Source organism: Lactuca saligna, chromosome 2 (genome assembly GCF_052625555.1).
Source record: "Lactuca saligna cultivar CGN05327 chromosome 2, ASM5262555v1, whole genome shotgun sequence".
In the NCBI taxonomy this organism is placed as follows: Eukaryota; Viridiplantae; Streptophyta; class Magnoliopsida; order Asterales; family Asteraceae; genus Lactuca; species Lactuca saligna.
Window position 1 is genome coordinate 191,175,397 of NC_136418.1, and position 21,781 is coordinate 191,197,177.

Sequence of the window (21,781 nt, forward strand, 5' to 3'; positions counted from 1 at the left end):
TGTGAACATTTAGTCCGAAATGTAAGATTTTAAACACCTCGGTGTTTTTCTGATAGTCCAACGCAGGAGTCCAAAACATATTTGCTTCATAGTTGTTGGTCATTTTTTGTAATTTGATTAAAAGTTGGTGATATGAGGATATGCTTTCAATTCTGATGATCGAATATCCTTATATTAATTATTAAATCAACTTATTAACATATTCAAATCGGTGTTGACAATATTAAATTAAACCCATCATATTCACATGCAACATCTACTCTCAAATTTCACTGGCATATGCCTCCCTGTCAACGTCCATGTGTTAAAAAGGGGAAAAAAGGAGTAAGTAAAGTTCCCATCCATCGTAGTTCAAATGTTCAATCCTTGTTATGCACACCAAACAAAATGCAGCCTAAAAATATACAAATTTAGGAAAAGAGTAAATCAACACCTACACTTAGAGACATTCTAATACAACGCCAGATTGCTATTTGCCAAAAGAAAAAAAAGAAACACTCAAAAGAGTTTGAGATAGTAGTAGTAGTAGTAGTTGTCTTTTTAGTTTTTAACCTCTGGCAGATAAAACGTCCAGACCATTTGAAGAACTCCCTTCGGGTATATAAACTTTTGTGACATTTGTATTAACTTTAACTTGATGGAGATCTGAGATGTAACCATGGTGGTCCCTATCCCTATCCCTATCAGCTACCTGATGAAGATGCAACAACGCCAGCATGCTAACCGCAAATAAAGCCGCGTTCCCAAACAAACCGCCAACATGATCAACTTTCAGGGACTTTTTTGCAAAATTAAAACTAGAAATCACGACATTGACCAGAATGTTTGACTTCTTCTCTATGTTGTTATAGGAACAGCTGTGGTTTTGTACTTGTCCGACAAAAGCCCTTGCTTCTTCTATGACTTTGTAGTTTTTTCCATGATGATCCGCTAATCTTAATGCAAGCACAATCCGGCTTTCTTCTAACCGAGCAATTGCAGCATCCCTCTCTGCCCGTTGTTGTGTTTGCACAGTCTGCATCCAAAAAAGATTTTTACAAAAAGCTTTTTTCCTTGCATATGTATATTTAATTGGGGGTGTAGCAATTAGCATAATGCAGATGATCAGGAAATAACATCTTAACCTTGGCACCAAAAATAATAAGCAATATATTACTATGAATCCTTATCTTTATTACTAGGATTGCACAAGAGTTGGCATACAAGGTTTGATTTCAATTAAACAATTTTGCTCGTGCATTTGTAAGTGTAAAACTGTAAATTTCTTTCATAACAAACAAGTAAGTTGAAACGACTGATTCCATGAACAAATTCGACACCATATCCTTCAGGATGCAGCAGCAACCAAACTGTACATTTGCAATACAAGTATTCATAAATATAAACCATGACTAACAATGAAAATAACAACATAAACAAACCACTAAAACCTGCCGGTTTAAGCCATTCATTAAAATCTCTTAATCAGTAAAATCCCTAATTAAGCTTATTCATGGCTTGTACTTTAGATCAGCATCAGCTCATTCGTCCCCGTAGGTAAACATATAATGGAATCCAACAAATATACCAATTAGGTCAAATTCTAACAAAATTCCTGGTCTCGTGGGTAAAATATCAAGCAATCAAAGAAATTAGGGTTCGCTCCAACAAAGAAATTAGGTCTGCTACAACACAATTCTCGGACAGAGGGCATAACTAGTATTATTCGAAGCAATAATTTTACAGAAACTCACATGAAAGAACTCAAGCTGGTCCTCGAGGTTCTCTAGAGCGGTACGAATAGAATTCAAACTCTTGGCCTCATGAATAGCCGAGTGATCATCTTCCTCGATCGGGAAGTCTTTAACGTAAACGAAACCTCCTTTCACTTCACCATCGGAGACTTTCTTGTTGTTATCTGCAGCACGGTCGAATAGATCGTTGGAACTGCGTAAGGCTTTGACGGAATGAAGAAAATGAGATCTGGAAATGGAGTGAATAGCATCACTAAGCTTATCGTGCAAGTCCCAAATCTTCTCGAGAACGGCTTCCACCTCTTCCATCTCCATCTCCCATTTCATGAGTGGAGGAAACTACAGAAAAGGAAAGGATGGAAGCGATTCGAAGCGGGAATAGGAAGTTTGCGTTAGGGTTAACGTGGTCCCGTGTGTATGTCGTGGAAAAGAGTAGACAGCTCATTGGTACAGCGATGAGACTTGAGGCTGAAAAAAATAATGGAATTATTCATCCCACGGAAGAGCATTTGAATCGAGAATGGACCGGAACTGAAATTGGATAGAACCGTTTGGGCTGGGATCGAGATGATATTTTTGTAGATTTTTTGAATCGGAAACCGGTAGAGCAGACAAAAACCGAACCGTTTGTTGCTATTTTCTTGATGATCGGTTCCAACATTGAAGACAAGGCAAGAACCGGTTGGAACCGGGAACCAGTAGAATCGGCGGTCCGATTCGGTTCTTAATTTCGGTTGACTTCGGTTCCCGGACTGGGTTTGGTTCGAGCCGGTTCCATCCAGGTCGATTCCTTTGCTCATCTCTAATGCATTATAACTGATTTATAACGTGATGTTGTGAATTTACTTAACATCGAAATGTAAAATCGTGTGATATATTAGATCGGTATCAAAAGATTTTATCCAAAATTAACTTATATTCAAAAAAAAATTGCAAGAATGTGGGTGTGAATTGTATATTATAATTTGATATTCATTAAGAACTCCATAGTGGAATCAAATTTAATTTCTTAAGCATGAATCATAAATACCAGTAATGGTGAATTTGGGTAGGAAAGTAGGTCTTACACGTGTGCTTTCTGCAAACGGTTACGTTTGCCATAAACACTAGAAAAGCACCAAACTGCAAACTAAAAACCCAATTAAAATTACATAAATACCCTTGCTTTATCAAAAATTCCATTACCTTATGTGTTAAGAGCATGTTTTCAAATCAAAGCAAACTGATGGCTTGCATTGATGGCACCAACAATTGGATGGAACAAAATGGTACTGATGATGTACTTTCACCTTCGTTCTCTGGAAATTCATTAATTCGTTTAAGTACTATTATTACAACATCTTTGACATATTTTTCAACTGAAAATTTCAATCTACCATGGTGTTAGACTAGAGTTCGATAATACATTAATATCCAAAAAAAGAAAATATAAATCCAAAATCATGTTATCGAGAGCTTGAAATCCTAAATCTAACGGAGTATTATTGTAATGATTTAAGGGTTAGGGATTAAAAGATTTATAATATTGTAATTTTAGAGCTTCAACTTTGAAGAAAAATGAAAATGGTGACCAAAATGTATCATAAGGAGAGAAGTTGTACTGGCATCGAAACCTTGGTGATGTAGTTGAGTCATCAACTGCCATTTTAGATCTAACGACGATGGCGATGAGTTAGTTTCGATCACGCGCTGCCATGCCTTTTGAACTTCCACTATAGCCTTTCTCCTTGCTTCGTCACCGTTCTCAAATGCAAATAATCTCTTGAGCGACTCCTTCATCGTATTCTCCACCACATCATAATCTTCAATGTCATCGGGATTATGATCGTTGCCGATTCTTCCGATTTCTTCATCAACAACAACGCTGCATCCTTTCTCGATGAATGAATTGACCAAATTAAACAAATCCATCATTCAAAAAAAGAAAAAAGAAAATATGTATCAAACTTTAAAAAAATTGAAGGTTAATTGTTCGAAATTAAACTATCTGGAGAAGAATTTCAGATGAGCGTTTGATTGTCGAAATCCATCATCGCCAAGTGGTTGTTGTGGGGTAAACGGAAATCAATCGGTGTAGCTGACAGTTTTTTAGGAAACCGGTGAGATGTAGAGAAAGAGAAGGTGTGGCGGTGGTTCATACGGTAATGGGAGGGAAGTGGAAATCGATGTTCTAGATAGCAAGAAAAGACGATGCGAAAATCTTAAAGACGGAACGAATAGAAAGAACATGGAACGAATGGAAGGGGTTGGAGATGGTAGTGGTGTGCTAATGAGAAAGCGGTGGAGACACTAAAATGTTGTTTGTTTTTTTGCTGTAGATATGCGAAATTACTTCTGTCTGCGCCGCGCAGACCACGCGCATACATAGGTTCTCGCAGTGTGTTTGTTTTTTCGAAGTGGGTAGATCCAAAAACGTCTGCCTGAGGTCTTCACCACACAGACATGGACTAGCATCTTCTAAGATCTGCGAAGTCCTTTTAACCTAAAAAAAACACGCCCTTTTCTTTTCCTTCTCTATTCGGCCCAGCCATTCTCACGTTTCACCCACCATCGACACTCCTGCCTCGCTCCAACATCGTCTTCATCTTTCATCTTCTCCGATCAGCACCGTCGTCCGCCGTCGCCTCCTCTCCGATCGCAGGCAACAGGAAACGCCTCGTCTCCTATAGCATACGAACAACAACGCAACAAACAAGTTTGCTTTCTTTTTTCTTCGTTTTTTTTTTCCGGTTCTAACATCAAATTGATGATTAATGTTGCTTGAAAACTCTCTAATGTACTGAAATATGTGGTTTAATTTTGTTGAAATTGCTTCTTGTTATATAAATTTGTTGTTGGATATTGGAAATCCGAAATATGGTTGAAAATATATTTTCTTGTGTAAAATTCTTATTAAATGTTGCTGGAAATCATATTCCTTGTGTATTTTGCTGGAATTTTCATGAGATTGTTGAAAATCAAGTTTTTTATTGTTAAAAATCAAGTTTTTGTTGTTGAAAATATGAAAATAGTGTTGAGAATCATATTCTTTGTGTATTTTGCTGGAAATTTCATTAGATTGCTGAAAATCAAGTTTTTGTTGCTAAAAATCAAGTTTTTGTTGTTGAAAATATGAAAATAGTGCTGAAAATCATATTCCTTGTATATTTTACTAGTAATTTCATAAGATTGCTGAAAATCAAGTTTTTTTTTGTTGCTGAAAATAAGAAAATATTGTTGAAAATGTGTTCATAATTTCTAAAATTCCATAACATTGCTGAAAAATTCAATTTTGATGTCGAAAGACCCTTTTAAGTTGTTGCTGAAAATTGTGAATGTTGTTTATTCTTGCTGAAAAGTCTATAATCTAGTCACATTTGTTGATTCTTTTTGCTGAAAATGGTTGTTTTTTTCTTAAATTTGATGTTAGATGTTGCTGAAAAATGTTGTGAATTGTTGTTTAATATTGCTGTGAAAATTATTGTTGAAATCAAGTTTTTTTTCTTGATTAAAATATGAAAATTTGTGCTAGGATATGAAATATTGCTATGAATGTTGTGATTTTTGTTGAAAATACTTTTTACTGAAAATACTTTTTACAATACCTTATAAAATCTTATTTGTCTATGAAATATTGGTTATTGTAAACATTTTTTTTATTGTATGACTAATTTAGTTGAATGAATTTTATTTTAAGTATTGTATGATTATTATTATTAAAATTTTGATGTTAAAAAATCATTTGAAGTTTGTAAAATAATTTTATTTAAAATTCAGTTTATTTTAGTAGGTTGCAAACGTTAAAAAACATACAATTTTTTTATTGCAGAATTTAGATGTATGGTCCATATCTTCTGTTGCAGAGACTCAAATAGAGACTTGCAAATTTTGCAAGGTGTAGAATGATTCTATGATATAGAAGATTTAGCCACGACGAAAGTACAAGACCTAGCAATTGGGTTTGTTATATAGGTTTTGACACGTATGAACACAGCCTACATCATTATAATCAAATTTGATTCGGTTTCCCTTTTCTCTTTGTGGCGTCAGAGCGTTTTTCTCAATTCCCTTGCCCCCCAAGCAATTTGGAGACACAAGTTCTTCAATAAAAGCTGCGATCAAAAGGTAATATTTTTCTTCTGGTAATCGTAGTAAACACGATACTTAATTTGGTTAAAGACGAATATATGTATGGATTTCATTTCAGGATTAAGATCCTATTGGTCAAAGTTTTGAATTGAAGGGACATGGTAAAGAAGAAGGAATCGATTCAGTATGAACACGATAATTTGTTTACGGACTCGGATCAATCTCCAGGGAATGGTATACATGAATATGAAGTTGAGTTGATGTCTGAATCTTCAAGGATGACAGAACCCATTAAACCTCCGCCGCAACAGCCTATACCAACGAAGATGAATGAGAAATTAGGGCTTTGCGAAAGAGCGTTATCCGCCGCTGGCGCCGCCTTCCTCTCCGCCATTATTGTTAACCCTCTTGATGTGGCCAAAGTACGTAGTTTCTCTGTTTCCCCCTTTACCTCTGCACCACCTTTACTTTTCTCTTCAATTTTTTTTTTCAAGCCTCTTTTGTATCCTTTTCTGTACGTCTCGCATACAAAACATACACTTTCAATAATATATATATATATATATATATATATATATATATATATATATATATATATATATATATTTTTAAATATTCAAGTTGATAAGCAACTGTTTTTGACATACAAACTCAAATTCAGAAAACTGTGTATTACTTATTAATGTTGCTAATTTGTTGTTAACTTAACTTCATATTGGGTGTTGATGACGATGGTAACGATTTTTCATGGTTGTGATTTGACAGACAAGGCTGCAAGCACAGGCTGCTGGTGTGGCATACTTGCATCCAATGACTAATCTTACGAGTCGGATGGCCGTTTTTGGACCAAACATGGTATGTTTGCTTTGTAATATTTGTGCAATAAACAATTATGATGTTGATAATCCTGTAATTGTTTGTTTTAGATGTTTGCGGATCTAAGATGTTCTCCATCGTGTAGTCGTGCTGGAGTACATGGTACAGTGTCCATCTGTCCACCGGATTGCTTTGAGTACAAAGGAACACTTGATGTTTTCTACAAAATTATTCGGCAGGTTGGTCATCTTCTTCCTTTTGTATATATAATCTGTAGTCCAGCAGTTTTCTTCTAATTGTTGATGATTTTAAGATTTGGGAGTGTCTTTTCAGGAGGGATTTGGAAGATTATGGCGAGGCACCAATGCTGGTCTTGCATTGGCTATACCAACTGTAAGGACCCGAACCTGATTTTTTATTTTTCTTCCATTAATGGATGCTTAGTGTAAATGTATTTTTTGTTTGAGCAGGTGGGAATCTATCTGCCTTGCTACGACATCTTCCGGAATTGGTTTGAAGAGTTTGCAGCTGAAAACGCTCCAAGCATGACACCATACGCCCCGTTACTGGCTGGATCATTGTCACGTTCATTGGCTTGCACTACCTGTTATCCTATCGAACTTGCTAGAACCCGTATGCAGGTTGTTATATTTTTATCTTATCATCTAACTCTACTCACATTTTACTAATCTTTGATTTTTGTCACAAACTTAGGCATTTAAAGACTTCAACACTGGTAAAAAAGCTCCGGGATTGTGGAAGATGTTACTGGATGTGAAGACGACAAATGGTAATTTAGACATAAAGTTATTGCTCTTCTTTTTGCACTGAATAGCAATGGGATTTTAACAATTGAGGTTTTGCAGTGCAAAGCTATCGCGCCCTTTGGACAGGTCTTGGGGCACAGCTGGCACGTGATGTGCCTTTTTCTGCAATTTGTTGGTCAACCCTTGAGCCGGTAAGAAGGCGGCTTCTGGGTGTGGTGGGTGAAGAGGCCAATGCCGCCAGCATGCTTGGAGTCAATTTCTCAGCAGGTTTTGTTGCAGGCAGCCTTGCTGCAGCCGCCACCTGTCCGCTTGATGTTGCAAAAACCAGAAGACAGATAGAGGTATGTCTTGTATTATTTCCTTCTGAATAATAATTTTGGGTGGATTGATTCTCATTTCTACTTTTATGTTGTCATCACAGAAGGATCCTGTTAGAGCATTAAGGATGACAACAAGGCAGACTCTAATGGAGGTTTGGAGGTATGTGCACAGTTATATATAACTTATTGCACTTTTGTGAATTATTAATTCTATTTGTTTCGTCAGGGATGGGGGAATGAGGGGACTATTTACAGGGGTGGGCCCACGTGTGGGCCGTGCAGGGCCTTCTGTTGGAATTGTGGTGTCGTTTTATGAAGTTGTCAAGTATGCTCTGCATCATCAACGTTCAACTTCTTGACTAACATCATCTCAAACTGTTCATTCTGTTAGACTTGATCTCCAGCTTCATCATGATGATGATGGTGATGATGATGATGATGGAGGAGAAGAATAATACATTATGTTGGCATGAAGATTAGCAGAGTTTTTGGTAGTCGGTAGTAGTTTTAGATGCTCTTCTCATTGCCTCATGAACACACCACTAATTTCCTTTTTTCTTTTTACTTTTCTCTCTCCACCAACAGAGTCAAGCTGTAGTTAAAATTTTGTATTTCATGCTCTGAACAATTTTGAACAAAATACAATATCTCTATATATATCTTGAGCAAATCACTAATCGTTGCCATTATAAAGTATGCCAGTTTCGTTTATTATTGCATCTATAAGCCGAAAAATGAAGTTGAAGATATAGATCAGTAGTCATTGTAAAATAATGCACAACTATTCTTATAAAGCATGAGAGTCTTTACATTGTAAAATAGTAATAATTACAACATCCTTTTGACAACGTACGTCTGTCCATGCAATATCACCAAAATGTTGCATAATATAATCTCACATTATGCACCAACATCAATGGCTTATTGAGAGTGATATAACTATCTGGGTCTATGTCACGTACATGTCTGGGATCCAGACATTTTCTATTGAGCAATGCAATTATCACAATAATCTTTTTCAAAAATTATTATTAGTTTTTGCTTTTACACTACAAAATATATATTATACATGGCGATGGCGAGCGTAAGTTCCATAATATAGACATAATTAATCATGCTCACAAAATTAAATCTTTCATATTATGAATATCAAAAAGAGAGACTAACGAATCAAATACAACGTAGATCTAAAAACTCTCTACCATCTCATCATTCCCACCCTTCATACCTCCAATTCAAGACGAAATGTCTTTGACCATAAACTTTGCTTTCCAAGAAACACAATTCCATGCACAATACATCTTTCCTGACGAGCTCATGTTTCGTAGGAATAAAAGGATGATGAATGGTGAAAAGAAACTCAAACTCAATGAATGAGGTACGTTAGCGCCAAAGCCACCACCATTAGCACGCAAGCGATCCCTTGATCAATCGTTAATCCTGTTTCATCACCGCATAGATATATAGGCACACACATCAACTGATACAAACAATAATAGATATAAATAATGATAAAGAGACAGACTGACACAGACCATCGACAGTTTGATCATCAAGCTCAGGGAATTGAGCCACGGATTCGGAGGTGAACCTTGGCCTTTGGTTTGGTGCCATTGTATGTGTCCTTAACAACGCTAACGGTAGCTCTGCAAACGTCTCCGTGAGCAGAGTTACGTTTCGGGTGGTTTTGAAGAAGAGAAAAAAGAAAAAGCCCGAAATTAAGATCAAAGTGTGGGTAAAAGAAATCAATAAAGGATATTGATGTATGGTGGTGAGAAGAGCAAGGGGAAGCAACACTTTTATGAGAAATAGTCAACCTAATATTCGTAATATATCCCTACAACTTATCATAATATATGTAAAATGCCTAAAGTTTGATGGTATCCAACACAAGTTTCATGTTTTATCATCCAACATGTTAGAATAAAGGGAAGTTTCCTTGTGAACCACTCATAAGTCTGATTGATAATCGTTTTTCAGTTATGAACCAATGATGATGGTAAAAGATAAAATTTCAAATTTTGATTAATTTAATTAATGAATGAGCAGGTTTAAGTTTACATTTTATCAAAATTTTATTAAATTTAACATCCTTAATTTATTTCTAGAACAACATAGTTTTATTTTATCTCAAATTGGTAATTTTCTCAAACCCGTGACCTATGTTAAAGAAAAATATATTTTTTCTGTAAATGATTCAAAATAAAAATACGTGATAATCTTTTATAAAAACTGTTAGACCTAAGGTTAGTGACGGAGCAATGATCAAAGTAAATAAGTAGTACAAAAAAAAAAAAACAAATTCCACATAATATACAATAAGAAAAAAAAATTGCAATTTCATTAGACATAACAAAGTGATAAAATAAACTATAAAATATATATTATATATTAAAGTTCACGTCTTCGCTTTTTTATTTCCAAAAGTTAGTTTCGTTTGCTTATGAAAGACTTCACTAATATATTTGTTTTTTCTCAATAACCAATCACATTTTTCTTGTGTCTTTTGATGATAACTTTGAATATTACCTAAAGGAAGATCATTCAAATCAAAAGTTTGTGGCACTTGTGGTCGTTGGTTAGGTTCATCATGTTGTGGTCCTTGTGGAACTTCTGGTATTTGAGTAGGTTCATTAGGTTTTCGTTCTTGTGGAGCTTGTGGTTTTTAGGTAGGTTTATTAGGTTGTGGAACTTGTGAACTTTCATTAATTCCTCCACCATTGTCATCTAATTGTCTTTTGACAAATTTATTAATAGAACCTACACTCAAAATATTTCAACTATAAACTTGATTTCAAGTTTCAACAACAAATAATCACTAACTACTAACGTTAAGTCCCTAATTAAACAAACATAATTGCTAATTTCTATTTTTGAAGTTTCAACACAATACCAATTGCCAAATAATGAAATTTTAAATTAATCTAACAATAAACAATAGGAATAGGATTGGGTTAACTTACTTGTTTTGTTGTGCAATGTGACCTCAAACTCGTCTATCGGAGATGGTTGTCGGACATCGCCGACAAGTAGCAACAACGAATGACGGAAATTGAAGCAACAATGACTCAATGGGCAACAACAGAAGAAGTCCTTGATCGATCGCCCTTATGTGTCTATTTCACGTTCGTCTTTTTATCAAATGGGTACAAGATTTGGATTATGTTATCTCTTATTTCATTAAATGATTGAGCTTAAATAAAAAGAAAACAAAATTCTATATTTCTACATCATAAAAAGTAATTAGTTCAGTTTTAAACAATAAATATATATATATATCAAAGCAAATTATGACTTATCTATATATTTTAGTTATGAGTTATTTAACATATTTTAGTTATGGGTTAATGTCCATCACGTGATACAATATTTCTTGATTTAGTTAAAAATGTCTTTTATCTTCTTCTTCTTATTATTATTATTATTATTATTATTATTATTATTATTATTATTATTATTATTATTATTATTATTTTTTGTATTTGTGTTCAAAGGGACATAAACTCAAATATTATTTGGTTGCCATTTTAAGTAATTTTCCTTACTTTAATTTGTAATCTCACACTCTCCTCTCCTCATGTAGAAACTTTCACACTACCTTGGCCCTTGGCTCAATTTCTTTCTTCTTCACACATCGCCGCTGACCGTTGTTGTGGAGTGCAACCTCTTTCGATCATCCTTCATCTTGACCCTGTGTAAGTTCCTAGACATTCCTTAAACCCCTTCCTCAATTCCTCTTCCTCTACTCTTATGTGAACTTAGCTTACTATGATTTTGTTTAAGAACTTCTAATCTTCCAGTGACTTTTGTTTTATAACTAAAATTATTTTAATTTAAGTCATTACGCACTACACCACATCCTTGTATCACACTATCATTAACACATATACACTTAGGATTGTAAATGAACTGAACGAATAAGAACGAGGGTTTGTTAATGTTTGTTCGTTTAAGTTAGCTGAACAAATGAACGAAAATGAACAGATAAACGAATGATTTTTCTTATTAATGTCTGTTCGTTTAGCAAATTACATTGTTGATGTTCGTTCCTTCATATTCGTGAACATGCTAAACGAACGAACATACACAAACATAATTGAACATATAATATAGTAATGTAATCAAACACAATTAAGCATATATTAACATAAAAGGAACTTATATGAACGAACATAAACGAACGTTCACGAACATAACTGAACAAATGAGACCATTGTTCATGTTCGTTCATTTAAATAAACTAATGAGAATTTGTATTCATGTTCGTTTATTTATTGAAAAACGAACATAAATGAACTTTCTGCCGAATGCTTCACGAACAGTTCGCAGAATGTCGAGTTCGTTTACTGCTTTTTCTTGATAGTTCTTAGAAAAAAAACATATTAAAAGGATTTTGTCTAGCTAGTGTCATATGTTTTTACTGCCATTAAATACCCTATTTTTTTAAAGCCATCTTATTTTTTTTAACACTTAATCTTAGCATTTACTAGGGAATTGTAACACTCCTAATACTTTATTTTAAAAAAAAAATCTTTTCCTAATTTAATTTAATTATTTTATTTTAATATACAAACATTTTTTATATACAAGTATTAAACAGATTTTATTAAATGCCCCATTTTTCTTTATCAATGTATCACTAGCAAAAGGGTATGAGTTCAAGAAAGGAAACAGTTTGGGGTCTATGAAGATCAAATACCCCCCTTTGACTTTTAATTAAATCCTCTCCAGATTCGTGAAATCGACCCACCTCATTCTCCCCTTTCCCTATCTTCCCAAGTCTTCTATGAATTTTTTGCGTTTTCGTTCATAAATGGGGTTTCCTATTCATGAATCGACAAGTTTATTGAAGTGGGTGTGTGAAGAGCATACGATCATCTTCAGTTAGCTTTTAAATTTTTAGGGTTTGATTTGATTTTACCAGGATTGAAAATAAAAGGTTGTCTCTCTTATCGACATCGAGAGATTTTGGATCATGGATCTTGTTCTTGGGGTTTGGAACAGCTTTGCTTTTCGTCTTCCTGTCCGAAATTCCTGGTAATTTCTTCATCGTTTATCTTTTTGCAATCCAGTCCAACTATTTCCAACCAATCACAGTGCTTTGCTGTTTCTCTCTATTCTCGCCAAAACTTCAACGACTGCCCGGTAGCAAACCTCCTAGCGAGTGTTAGGGGGCGGTGTTTCAAGTTGGTTAGCGAGCGTAGCGAGGCCGGTGGCGACCTCCACTCCGCTTAGCCTAACTTCTAATCGTTTGTTTCGAGTACCCCCACACGATCTCTTGCTAAGGTAATCTGAATCCAGTTTGCCTTTCTTCTTATCTGCTCTTATGGTTTTCTAGGTTTAGCTTCATTTGGGAAAAAATGTCTTGCTAAGGTGCTCCAACTCTTGGATAAAAGGCCTACCATTTACGAACGTAACTTCTCTCTCATATACAGTAGGGTATAATAACTTTAAAGATCAGGATCTTAATCCTGGGACGTTTGTAGTGTTTTTACGTAATCTTTATTTAGTCAAGTCAGCAATTAACGTTTTAAGAAACCTTAGGGAATGGCTGTTAAGTGGCAAATTAGCTAGTTATGACGAGGGATATTACAAAACACAAAACATAAGATAAATAAATGAAGTTCTCCGGGATCGTCGGCAACCACCGGTATCTCCATCGCCTCCAGAAGTGTTTAATTGCAGCTGGAAACAGGACACTTGTAAATGATATAGGGTTCAAGCACAAGTTCTCAGGATTGATATCAGAAGAAGAGTCAGAACTGAAAGAATTCAACGATTATCTGGATAATCTGAAGAACCATGAAAAATCTGGTGTTCCAAAAGGGGCTGGAACCGACTCCGATGATGGTTTTGATCTGGGAAGGATGAAACGGCTAATGCAATCGCTTGGAAACCCTCAATCTAAATTCAAGGTTTGTGTTCTCTTTTAGCATTGATTCGGGTCCAATATTCTGAAATTTGAGGTTATCATCATTATACAGGCTGTTCACATTGCTGGGACCAAAGGAAAAGGTTCAACTGCTGCATTTCTGTCCAATATTTTACGCGTTCAAGGCTATTCTGTAGGTTGCTACACCAGGTATTACTTTTTGTTAATCACATTAGTTTAGTACAATACAAATGATCTTAAGCCACATGACATGATCACAGTCCACATATCAAGACCATTAGGGAACGCATAACATTAGGAAGACTGGGTGATCCGGTATCAGCCAAGACAGTAAATTCTTTGTTTCAAAGGATAAAACTTGTTCTTGATCAGGCTGTGCAGCTTGAAGAGGGGCACCTTAGTCATTTTGAGGTACGCCTACGACAAATTAAACACAAATTTGCTTATGGGGAAAAAGATTGCTAGTTTGAATTGAATGCTTAACTCATGATATAGGTTCTCACTGCTGTGGCCTTCAATCTATTTGCTGAAGAGAATGTTGACATTGCAGTTATTGAGGTCCATTTCATCTCTAGACTAAAGTAGATTTCACCAGAAAATGGCACATTTGTAAATACTCAGACTAATATTAGCTTTGCCCTTTTAACGAAGGCCGGATTAGGTGGTGCACGTGATGCCACTAATATAATCTCAAGTTCGGATCTTGCAGTCTCCATTATCACAACAATTGGTGAAGAACATCTGGCTGCATTAGGGGGCTCTTTGGAAACTATCACAGTTGCAAAATCAGGCATAATTAAACATGGACGCCCAGTTAGGTGGTTTCTAAGTGGGCCATATCTTCTTCATCTGGTGATAAGCATAAAAGTTTTCTATAAATTTTTTTCAGGTGGTTCTAGGCGGGCCCTACCTTCCACACATCGAGCTCATTCTTCGCAATAAAGCATCTTCATGTTGTTCTCCAGTAATCTCCGCATCTGATCCTGGAAACACAAGTGTGATTAAAGGCATTACCAATGTCTCTGGTATTCCTTTCCAAGTATCTGATATCATACTTCACATTAACAGAGACTTACAACTGGTATGTAATGTGAATGCGCTTTTCAGTTATGAATGTATACATACAACACTTCATTATCCAGATAGACATCATTATGTATTCAACCACTTTATCCATAGAAAAAAAAAAGAAACAATTTCTTAGTCTCCTTTATTAATTCAGTAGTGAAATGTGAGAATAATATTTTTGTTGTGAACTTATGTAGTCTTTTGAGGTGTATGATGTAAAATTGCGTTTGCTGGGATGGCATCAACTTCAAAATGCTGCAACTGCCACGTGTGCAGCACTCTGTCTTCGTGATCAAGGTGCTGCCTGGGTTTGTTTGAAAGAGTTGTTATAAATAAATAAATAACTAAATATTTTAATTTTGTAATTTGTGGAATTCGATTTCCAGGATGGAGAATATCAGATGGATCCATTCGTAGTGGTCTAGAAATTACACACTTACTGGGAAGAAGCCAGTTTTTGACATCAGAAGAAACAGAGGCGTTAGGACTACCTGGTGCTACCATACTACTGGATGGAGGTTCTCAACTTCAAATGTGAATGTTTTTTTTTTTTTTCTATGAATTCAATTGAAAAGGAAAAGAAAGTTTGATTAGTTAATTAATTCCAGCACATACCAAGGAATCTGCCAAGGCTTTGGCTGACATGATTCAGATGACATGTCCGGAAGCAGCTTTGGTTTTTGTGGTTGCTATGGCAAGCGACAAAGACCATCAAGCATTCGCAACAGAATTACTTGCAGGTGCTTCTTTCATACTTTGACCAACAAACAAATATTATTATTATTATTATTTTTTCACAAATATGAAACTTGTAAGCAATATATGTAACATGATGGAAGTATTGAATGTGATAAATATCGAAATTACCCCTCAGAAATAAACTTGTAAGTAAGATTGATACTCTTATGATGTTGTTGTTGCAGTGAGGCGACCGGTTGCGGTATTGTTGACGGAAGTTAGCATTGCTGGAGAGCGGTACAGGAGTGCTTCTTTGTCCTTGTTAAGAGATGCTTGGATGGAGGCGTGTGATGATTTGGGTATTAAAATTTATGAAGAAGAAGATAGGCTGAAAAAACATGATGATGGTAATGGTATGTTACTGTTGAATGGTGGTTCGTTGATGGAGTCGATGAGGGTTGGAGATGAGATCATTATTCGATCGAGAAGCGGGGATAGAGCAGCAGCAGCAGCAGGTGTTTTAGTGGTTACGGGATCCCTGCATATTGTTTCTTCGGTTTTATGCTCCCTCTGAACTCGGTTTCTTGGAGGATCTTTCAACTTGTTTTTTTGTGTATTTAAAGATCTATCAATGTTCCAAATATCAAATGTTCTTCAGGGACAGTTGGAATTCAGCTTCAAAATGGTTCAATGGAGTTTTGTTTGACAGTTCGAATTTGTTAAGATTAATTACAGATTTATATTTAGGAAATTTTCAGAATACTCCTTATATTATTATTTCATTAACAACAAATGTTCAGAAAAGTCTTGTATTGTTGCTTCATTAACTGTGACCTTACTTTATTTGAGACGTCCTAAATTTAAAACCAAAAATTTCATTTTTATATTAACAAAACCATCAACCAAACATGTTAATAAAAACAATAAAGGAAAATCAGAGTATATCAATCAATCATCCAAAATACATCAGAGTTAAATGAGATGAAAATCATGGTGTGTGCAGTCCGATTATCCCGAGTTATTCCTCTTCGATCCGGAAGCATCTGAAACATAATCTGAAAACCATAAGCATGAAGCTTAGTGAGTTCTCCAAAATACCGCATAACATACATATCTGACAGCTTAAGGTTGTGTCAGGTCTATTTCACTACCAAGTCTATTTCACATCCGAATCTATTTCAACTCATGTGTCGGTCCAAGACTGTACCAGATCTATTTCACCACCGATTCTATTGCAACTCATATGTCAACACAAGATTGTACCGAGTCTATTTCACCCCACAAACATATAACAAACATGCACACATGCATACATACATACAACAAGAGTCACAAAGACTACAAGCATATATAATCCTAATGTCCTACAGTGAGCAAACTCACATCAGTCTGTTGTCAGTCAAACGGATACTTGGGTTGTTGAACCGGGAAATCCTCGTGTTAACCAATCAAATAAAACCCCAATTAATAACTAGGCCATAAACCTTATCCGAGAATCTAATTCATTAGTCCCAATACCTTAAGTAAAAAACAATTGTACCTTTACCTCACTTGGCCCAATAACTAAGGCCCAAATCCAATGAAACCAAAACCCAATAGTGACCCAATTCCTAAAGGATACCCGAAAGCCTATCAATGGCCTAAAGTAAAAAAAACACTAGTAGCCCAACAAGGTCCAAAAACCGAACATCGTGTCTCACGTCATGACCAATCATTGGCCACGTCGGGAGATCTACTCGTCCCGATTCCAAAAACTCGTTCCTGACTCAGCCAACTCAACAATGGATGGGTTTCACATCCTCACGTCGCGAGACCTCATGTCTTACGTCGTGAGAACAGTCTGAAGCCAACACCAACGTTTCAACGCTCTTTGTCTATTCAACCTTCAATTTCGACTCTTACAGAAGCTTAAGGGGGCCCTAATGGTCCATAAAAATACTTGCTTTATGGAAATGCATGCATTATGCATGTCCTTACAACATTTTAGGTAAAAAGTAGAAATATGGCATCAAATTCTCATGCAAGCCTCTAATACTTCACCAATTTCCAAATCTGAATGAATTAAGACTCAAAAGACCATTTGAATCCAAAAAATTGCTAACTTTATGGATCTCCTTCACTCTAACTAGCTACACCTTAAAAGAAATAAGACCAAAAGCCTAGATCTAGCCATGAAATGAAATAAAGTTGAATCTTTGTACTTACAAATGGTCCAACAAGAAAAGAGCTGATGATAATGATGCTTCCTTGCAACTTCCACCACAATGATACTTCTTTCTCTTCTTTTCCTCTTCTCCAAAAGATGTCGTCAATTGGTCAACTAACACTCACGACGTGACCATCATATCTCACGTCATGACCCATTAATAAACTAAAAATTTAAGGAAATAAATAACTCAAAAATCGGGATGTTACATTATTATCTCTTTGACATACATTCTTATTTTGCTATAATAAATGCAAATTTGGTCTACATGTTTAGCAAAGTTTTGGAGGTCTAGTCCCTAAACTATTTTTTTTTACATAAAGTGAATTTGGCAATGCTTTCTTGGAGGGTTTAACTCCTCATTTTCACCCATCATCTATTTGGTGTATTAAATTTAAAGAAATGAAGATTTTACTCTTTTTTTTATTATTTATTTATTTATTTATTTTTATCTTTTATCTTTTATTATCTATTTACTTGCCAATTATTAAGAGTGAGCTCCACCTACATTTCACTGCACTTTATTACAAAGCATGTCACATCTCATTTCCTCTTAATATCCTCACACTTCACACTTCAATAGAAGTAGACCTACATATATAATATACCTAACATCCTTAAAATCCGTATGTTTTTTTTTTCTTTGACTTCAACTAGCTTGTACATTCCATAACTCATTTTTTTAATATAATCTCCTATACATCAGAAATGTACATTTCTTTCTCCTTAACTCTATTCATCAACATGCTCTTTAAAAAAAAAGTCTATTCATCAACACTATACTCTCTCTCTCTCTCTCTCTCTCTCTATATATATATATATATATATATATATATATATATATATATATATATATATATATATATATATATATATATATATGTATATGTATATCCTCGTGCGTTACACACGAATATAATTATTTAATTAAAATAATAAAATTTTACAAATTGTGATTTAGTATTTATACATGCAAATACCAATGTCAATAGCAAAATAACACATATAGTTAACCTTTTAGGTTTATTAACTGTAATAAATTTATATAATTTGTTATTTCTACTATTAATTCATGATTTTATAAACCGTTTTATGCTGCGTAAATTGTATATTAAACGTATGTTGATTTATATATATATATATATATATATATATATATATATATATATATATATATATACATCAAATAAAAAAGCAGTATGAAAAAATAATATGGAAAAATACTACAACTTTTAACAGCATAAAAACATTACAACATTTAGTATAACATTTACATAAAAAACTTATTAAACACGTATAAATCATTCAAAAAGAATATATATGAATCAACATACATTTGATATATAAAAACATTGTTATAAAAAAATTGCATTGAAATAACCATTGATGCGACAAAACTTATTTTTTCAACTCTTTTCAAATAACCATTGGAATGAAATGAAGGATCCAAGTAAAAAATTGTGATTTGAAATTGAAAGTTATAGTGAGATATGCATGTTTTAAACTTTACACAAAAACCAATTCCGACCCCTAAAAGTGGTTCCGGTTCTTAAACCCGGTTTACCCGAACCCGATGGACCCAAATCCGGATAAAGTCTTTCTTTAAACCGGGAACCGGAACCGATTTTATATATTCTAGTTCCAATCCGATTTTGGTTACAATCCAATTTTAATCTCATTCCTAGTTTCTACAAGTTATAAACTAGTTTTTATTATTAAAAAAAAAAAAGAAAAAAACTTAGCACAAATCCGGATAAAGTCTTTCTTTAAACTGGGAACCGGAACCGATTTTATATATTCTAGTTGCAATCCGATTTTGGTTACAATCCAATTTTAATCTCATCCCTAGTTTCTACAAGTTATAAACTAGTTTTTATAATTAAAAAATTAAATAATAATAATAATAATAATAATAATAATAATAATAATAATAAAAAAAAAAAAACCTTAGCACACAAAATAAATGAGCTCAAATTCTTAAAATAACGTTACCGGTTTAATTAAACATATTGAAACCTATTTACATTACTTTTCTATAAATGGACAAAAATTGTCTATCGACTTCAAGCATCCAAATTATACGAGGACCAAATTTGTCTATCGACTTCAAGCATCCAAATTATACGACATGTCGTATTCCTTCATGTAGGCTTTATGCTTATAAAGTTTGTGTGGTTAGTGTTTATTGTTCATTTTTTATAGGATATTATAATATATGACTTCTTTTATATATATATATATATATATATATATATATATATATATATATATATATATATATATATATATATATATATATATATATACACACACACACACAAAGAGAGAGAGAGAGAGAGAGAGAAAGAGAGAGTGTGGTAAGTTCTATTAAAAACTTAAAGATTTGCGGGAACTCAAGAACTCTTAATTCGCTCATCATTTTTCAAAACCGAAAACACCTTTAGACTCCTAGACCAACGACTAAGGCATATCCATGGTCCCAAAAAAGATATGACATTTCTTTTCAAAATGTGCATGTATGCACAATTGGCAGTTATATGGTATGCGTACACATAATTACCTATAGTAATATTGACAATCATTGGTTATATATATGGACTGCAGACGTACAATTATCCGTAGTAATATTGACAATCAACAGTTATATATAATTACCTATAGTAATATTGACAATCATTGGTTATATATATGGACTGCAGACGTACAATTATCCGTAGTAATATTGACAATCAACAGTTATATGGACTGCGTGTCCAGTCCATATAACTGTTGATTATCAATATTACTATGGATAATCATGCGTCCCACAATTCATATGACTGTTGATCAGGCCCGGTCCAATGTTTTTTACTATCCGGGGCGAGATAAAAAAATTATGCCTTTATATGTGTACGGTACAATAACAAAAACAGTTATATAAAATATATAATAAAAAAATGCAGTAATTTTTACAATCAAACAAATAATACAAACAAAACATACAAAAATCACCTAAAACGATGTCTTCGTGCATTTTTTGAAGCAAAAACATCTCTTATTTTACAATAATCAATATTTTGTAAAAAAATTCACTTCCAATACTTAAAATTGCTAATACATTCAATCTTTCTTGACTAATGGTACTTCGGAGATACGATTTCAAAAGTTTCACTTTTGAAAAACTTCTTTCCGCAGAAGCAACCGTAACCGGTACCGTCAACAATATCATATAAGCAACCAACACATTAGGGAACATATCTATTTTTCTTGCATACTCCATTATTTGAATAGATGTCCAAGGATTTTCACTTTTGTAAGCTTCACCTGGCAACATTTTCTGCAAAATTTGTAGTTCAATGAATAAACCATCTCCATCAATATCATAATCTTCACCATTTTTCAAATTGGACTCAAGATTTAAACAATATTTTTTTTAATTCATCATCATCTAAAGAAACTAATTTTGAACCATCAAACAAAAAAGATTTAAACAATATATTTTTTTAATTCATCATCATCTAAAGAAACTAATTTTGAACCATCAAACGAAAAAACTACATATAGATTCAAAATATTACATTTGTTCAAATCTACTTTTAAATTGAACAAGAGTCAATAATCTTTTTTAAATGCTTCTTGAAAAGATTGATGTTCTCTTACGGTATTTGGAAAAAAAAAATTTCAAAATAATCGAATTTTCTGCATAAAACACAAAAAAAAATATTACATTTATTTTTTGGTGTTTTATGTAGAAAATTCAATTATTTTGGAAAAAATTTCGATAAACTCCCAATTTTTTTTTAACAGAAAAATGATGTTATTATGAGAAATCTCATAATTTGTCATTACCCGTTAAAATACAAAAAATATTTTTTTTCATTAAAATGAATAAAATATTAAATAATCGGGATTTTTCGGTTAAAAAAAGATTTAGGTTTTTTTTTTAAAAAAAAAATAATTAGATTTTTCTGCATAATTTTTTTTATTTTTATTTATTTAATTATCATTGTATATAATATATAATATAGAGTCAAGCATTTTAACCCTTAAATGTTTGGATGATGATTATATGTTATTGAAACATTTAGATCAAAAATAGGGATGATAATTAAACGATCACTAATTACTTTTAAATAAATCCAAAATCGTTATCAATTTCCGAATACTCATACTCAAATAGAGACTTGCAAATTTTACAAGGTGTAAAATGATTCTATGATATAGAAGATTTAGCCACGACGAAAATACAAGAC

General features: G+C 33.7%; 3 protein-coding genes across 5 annotated transcripts; 2 read left to right on the forward strand and 1 right to left on the reverse strand.

Annotated features, from left to right (window-relative positions):
* Positions 1-325: 325 nt before the first annotated feature.
* On the reverse strand, positions 326-2,165 carry PDV1 (plastid division1). Its single transcript, XM_078977358.1, has 2 exons — positions 1,734-2,165; positions 326-1,015 (listed from the first exon to the last, which is right to left on the reverse strand). Exons 1-2 carry the CDS (start codon positions 2,058-2,060, stop codon positions 548-550), a joined length of 795 nt encoding a protein of 264 aa, XP_078833484.1. The 5' UTR covers positions 2,061-2,165; the 3' UTR covers positions 326-547.
* A 3,467-nt stretch (positions 2,166-5,632) lies between these two features.
* On the forward strand, positions 5,633-8,374 carry LOC145028639 (mitochondrial carrier protein MTM1-like). The gene is made up of 10 exons (XM_078977359.1): positions 5,633-5,837; positions 5,920-6,223; positions 6,567-6,656; positions 6,728-6,856; positions 6,951-7,010; positions 7,088-7,258; positions 7,332-7,407; positions 7,484-7,725; positions 7,806-7,864; positions 7,931-8,374. Exons 2-10 carry the CDS (start codon positions 5,960-5,962, stop codon positions 8,061-8,063), a joined length of 1,224 nt encoding a protein of 407 aa, XP_078833485.1. The 5' UTR covers positions 5,633-5,837; positions 5,920-5,959; the 3' UTR covers positions 8,064-8,374.
* A 3,981-nt stretch (positions 8,375-12,355) lies between these two features.
* Positions 12,356-16,094, forward strand: GLA1 (Folylpolyglutamate synthetase family protein). 3 transcript variants are annotated; one of them, XM_078977361.1, is made up of 12 exons: positions 12,356-12,741; positions 13,043-13,143; positions 13,249-13,619; positions 13,689-13,786; positions 13,858-14,008; positions 14,093-14,155; positions 14,249-14,410; positions 14,487-14,678; positions 14,863-14,962; positions 15,052-15,183; positions 15,274-15,405; positions 15,589-16,094. In XM_078977361.1, the coding sequence occupies exons 3-12, from the start codon at positions 13,323-13,325 to the stop codon at positions 15,915-15,917; spliced, it is 1,656 nt and encodes a 551-aa protein (XP_078833487.1). In that variant the 5' UTR covers positions 12,356-12,741; positions 13,043-13,143; positions 13,249-13,322; the 3' UTR covers positions 15,918-16,094. The 3 variants fall into 3 exon arrangements, with proteins under 3 accessions (XP_078833487.1, XP_078833488.1, XP_078833486.1); XM_078977362.1 differs by having other exon boundaries at positions 13,043-13,117; XM_078977360.1 differs by lacking the exon at positions 13,043-13,143 and having other exon boundaries at positions 12,356-12,990.
* The last annotated feature ends 5,687 nt before the right edge of the window (positions 16,095-21,781 follow it).

Excerpts from the sequence above, each read along its gene's own strand:
- PDV1 (XM_078977358.1), bottom strand. The coding sequence starts at position 2,060 with ATGAAATGGGAGATGGAGATGGAAGAGGTGGAAGCCGTTCTCGAGAAG. Across the intron at positions 1,016-1,733 it reads ACCAGCTTGAGTTCTTTCAT|ACTGTGCAAACACAACAACG; the intron begins GTGAGTTTCTGT and ends TTTTGGATGCAG.
- GLA1 (XM_078977360.1), top strand. The coding sequence starts at position 13,323 with ATGAAGTTCTCCGGGATCGTCGGCAACCACCGGTATCTCCATCGCCTC. Across the intron at positions 13,787-13,857 it reads TCTGTAGGTTGCTACACCAG|TCCACATATCAAGACCATTA; the intron begins GTATTACTTTTT and ends ACATGATCACAG. Across the intron at positions 14,679-14,862 it reads TTAACAGAGACTTACAACTG|TCTTTTGAGGTGTATGATGT; the intron begins GTATGTAATGTG and ends GAACTTATGTAG.
- LOC145028639 (XM_078977359.1), top strand. The coding sequence starts at position 5,960 with ATGGTAAAGAAGAAGGAATCGATTCAGTATGAACACGATAATTTGTTT. Across the intron at positions 7,259-7,331 it reads TTGCTAGAACCCGTATGCAG|GCATTTAAAGACTTCAACAC; the intron begins GTTGTTATATTT and ends TCACAAACTTAG. Across the intron at positions 7,726-7,805 it reads AAACCAGAAGACAGATAGAG|AAGGATCCTGTTAGAGCATT; the intron begins GTATGTCTTGTA and ends TTGTCATCACAG.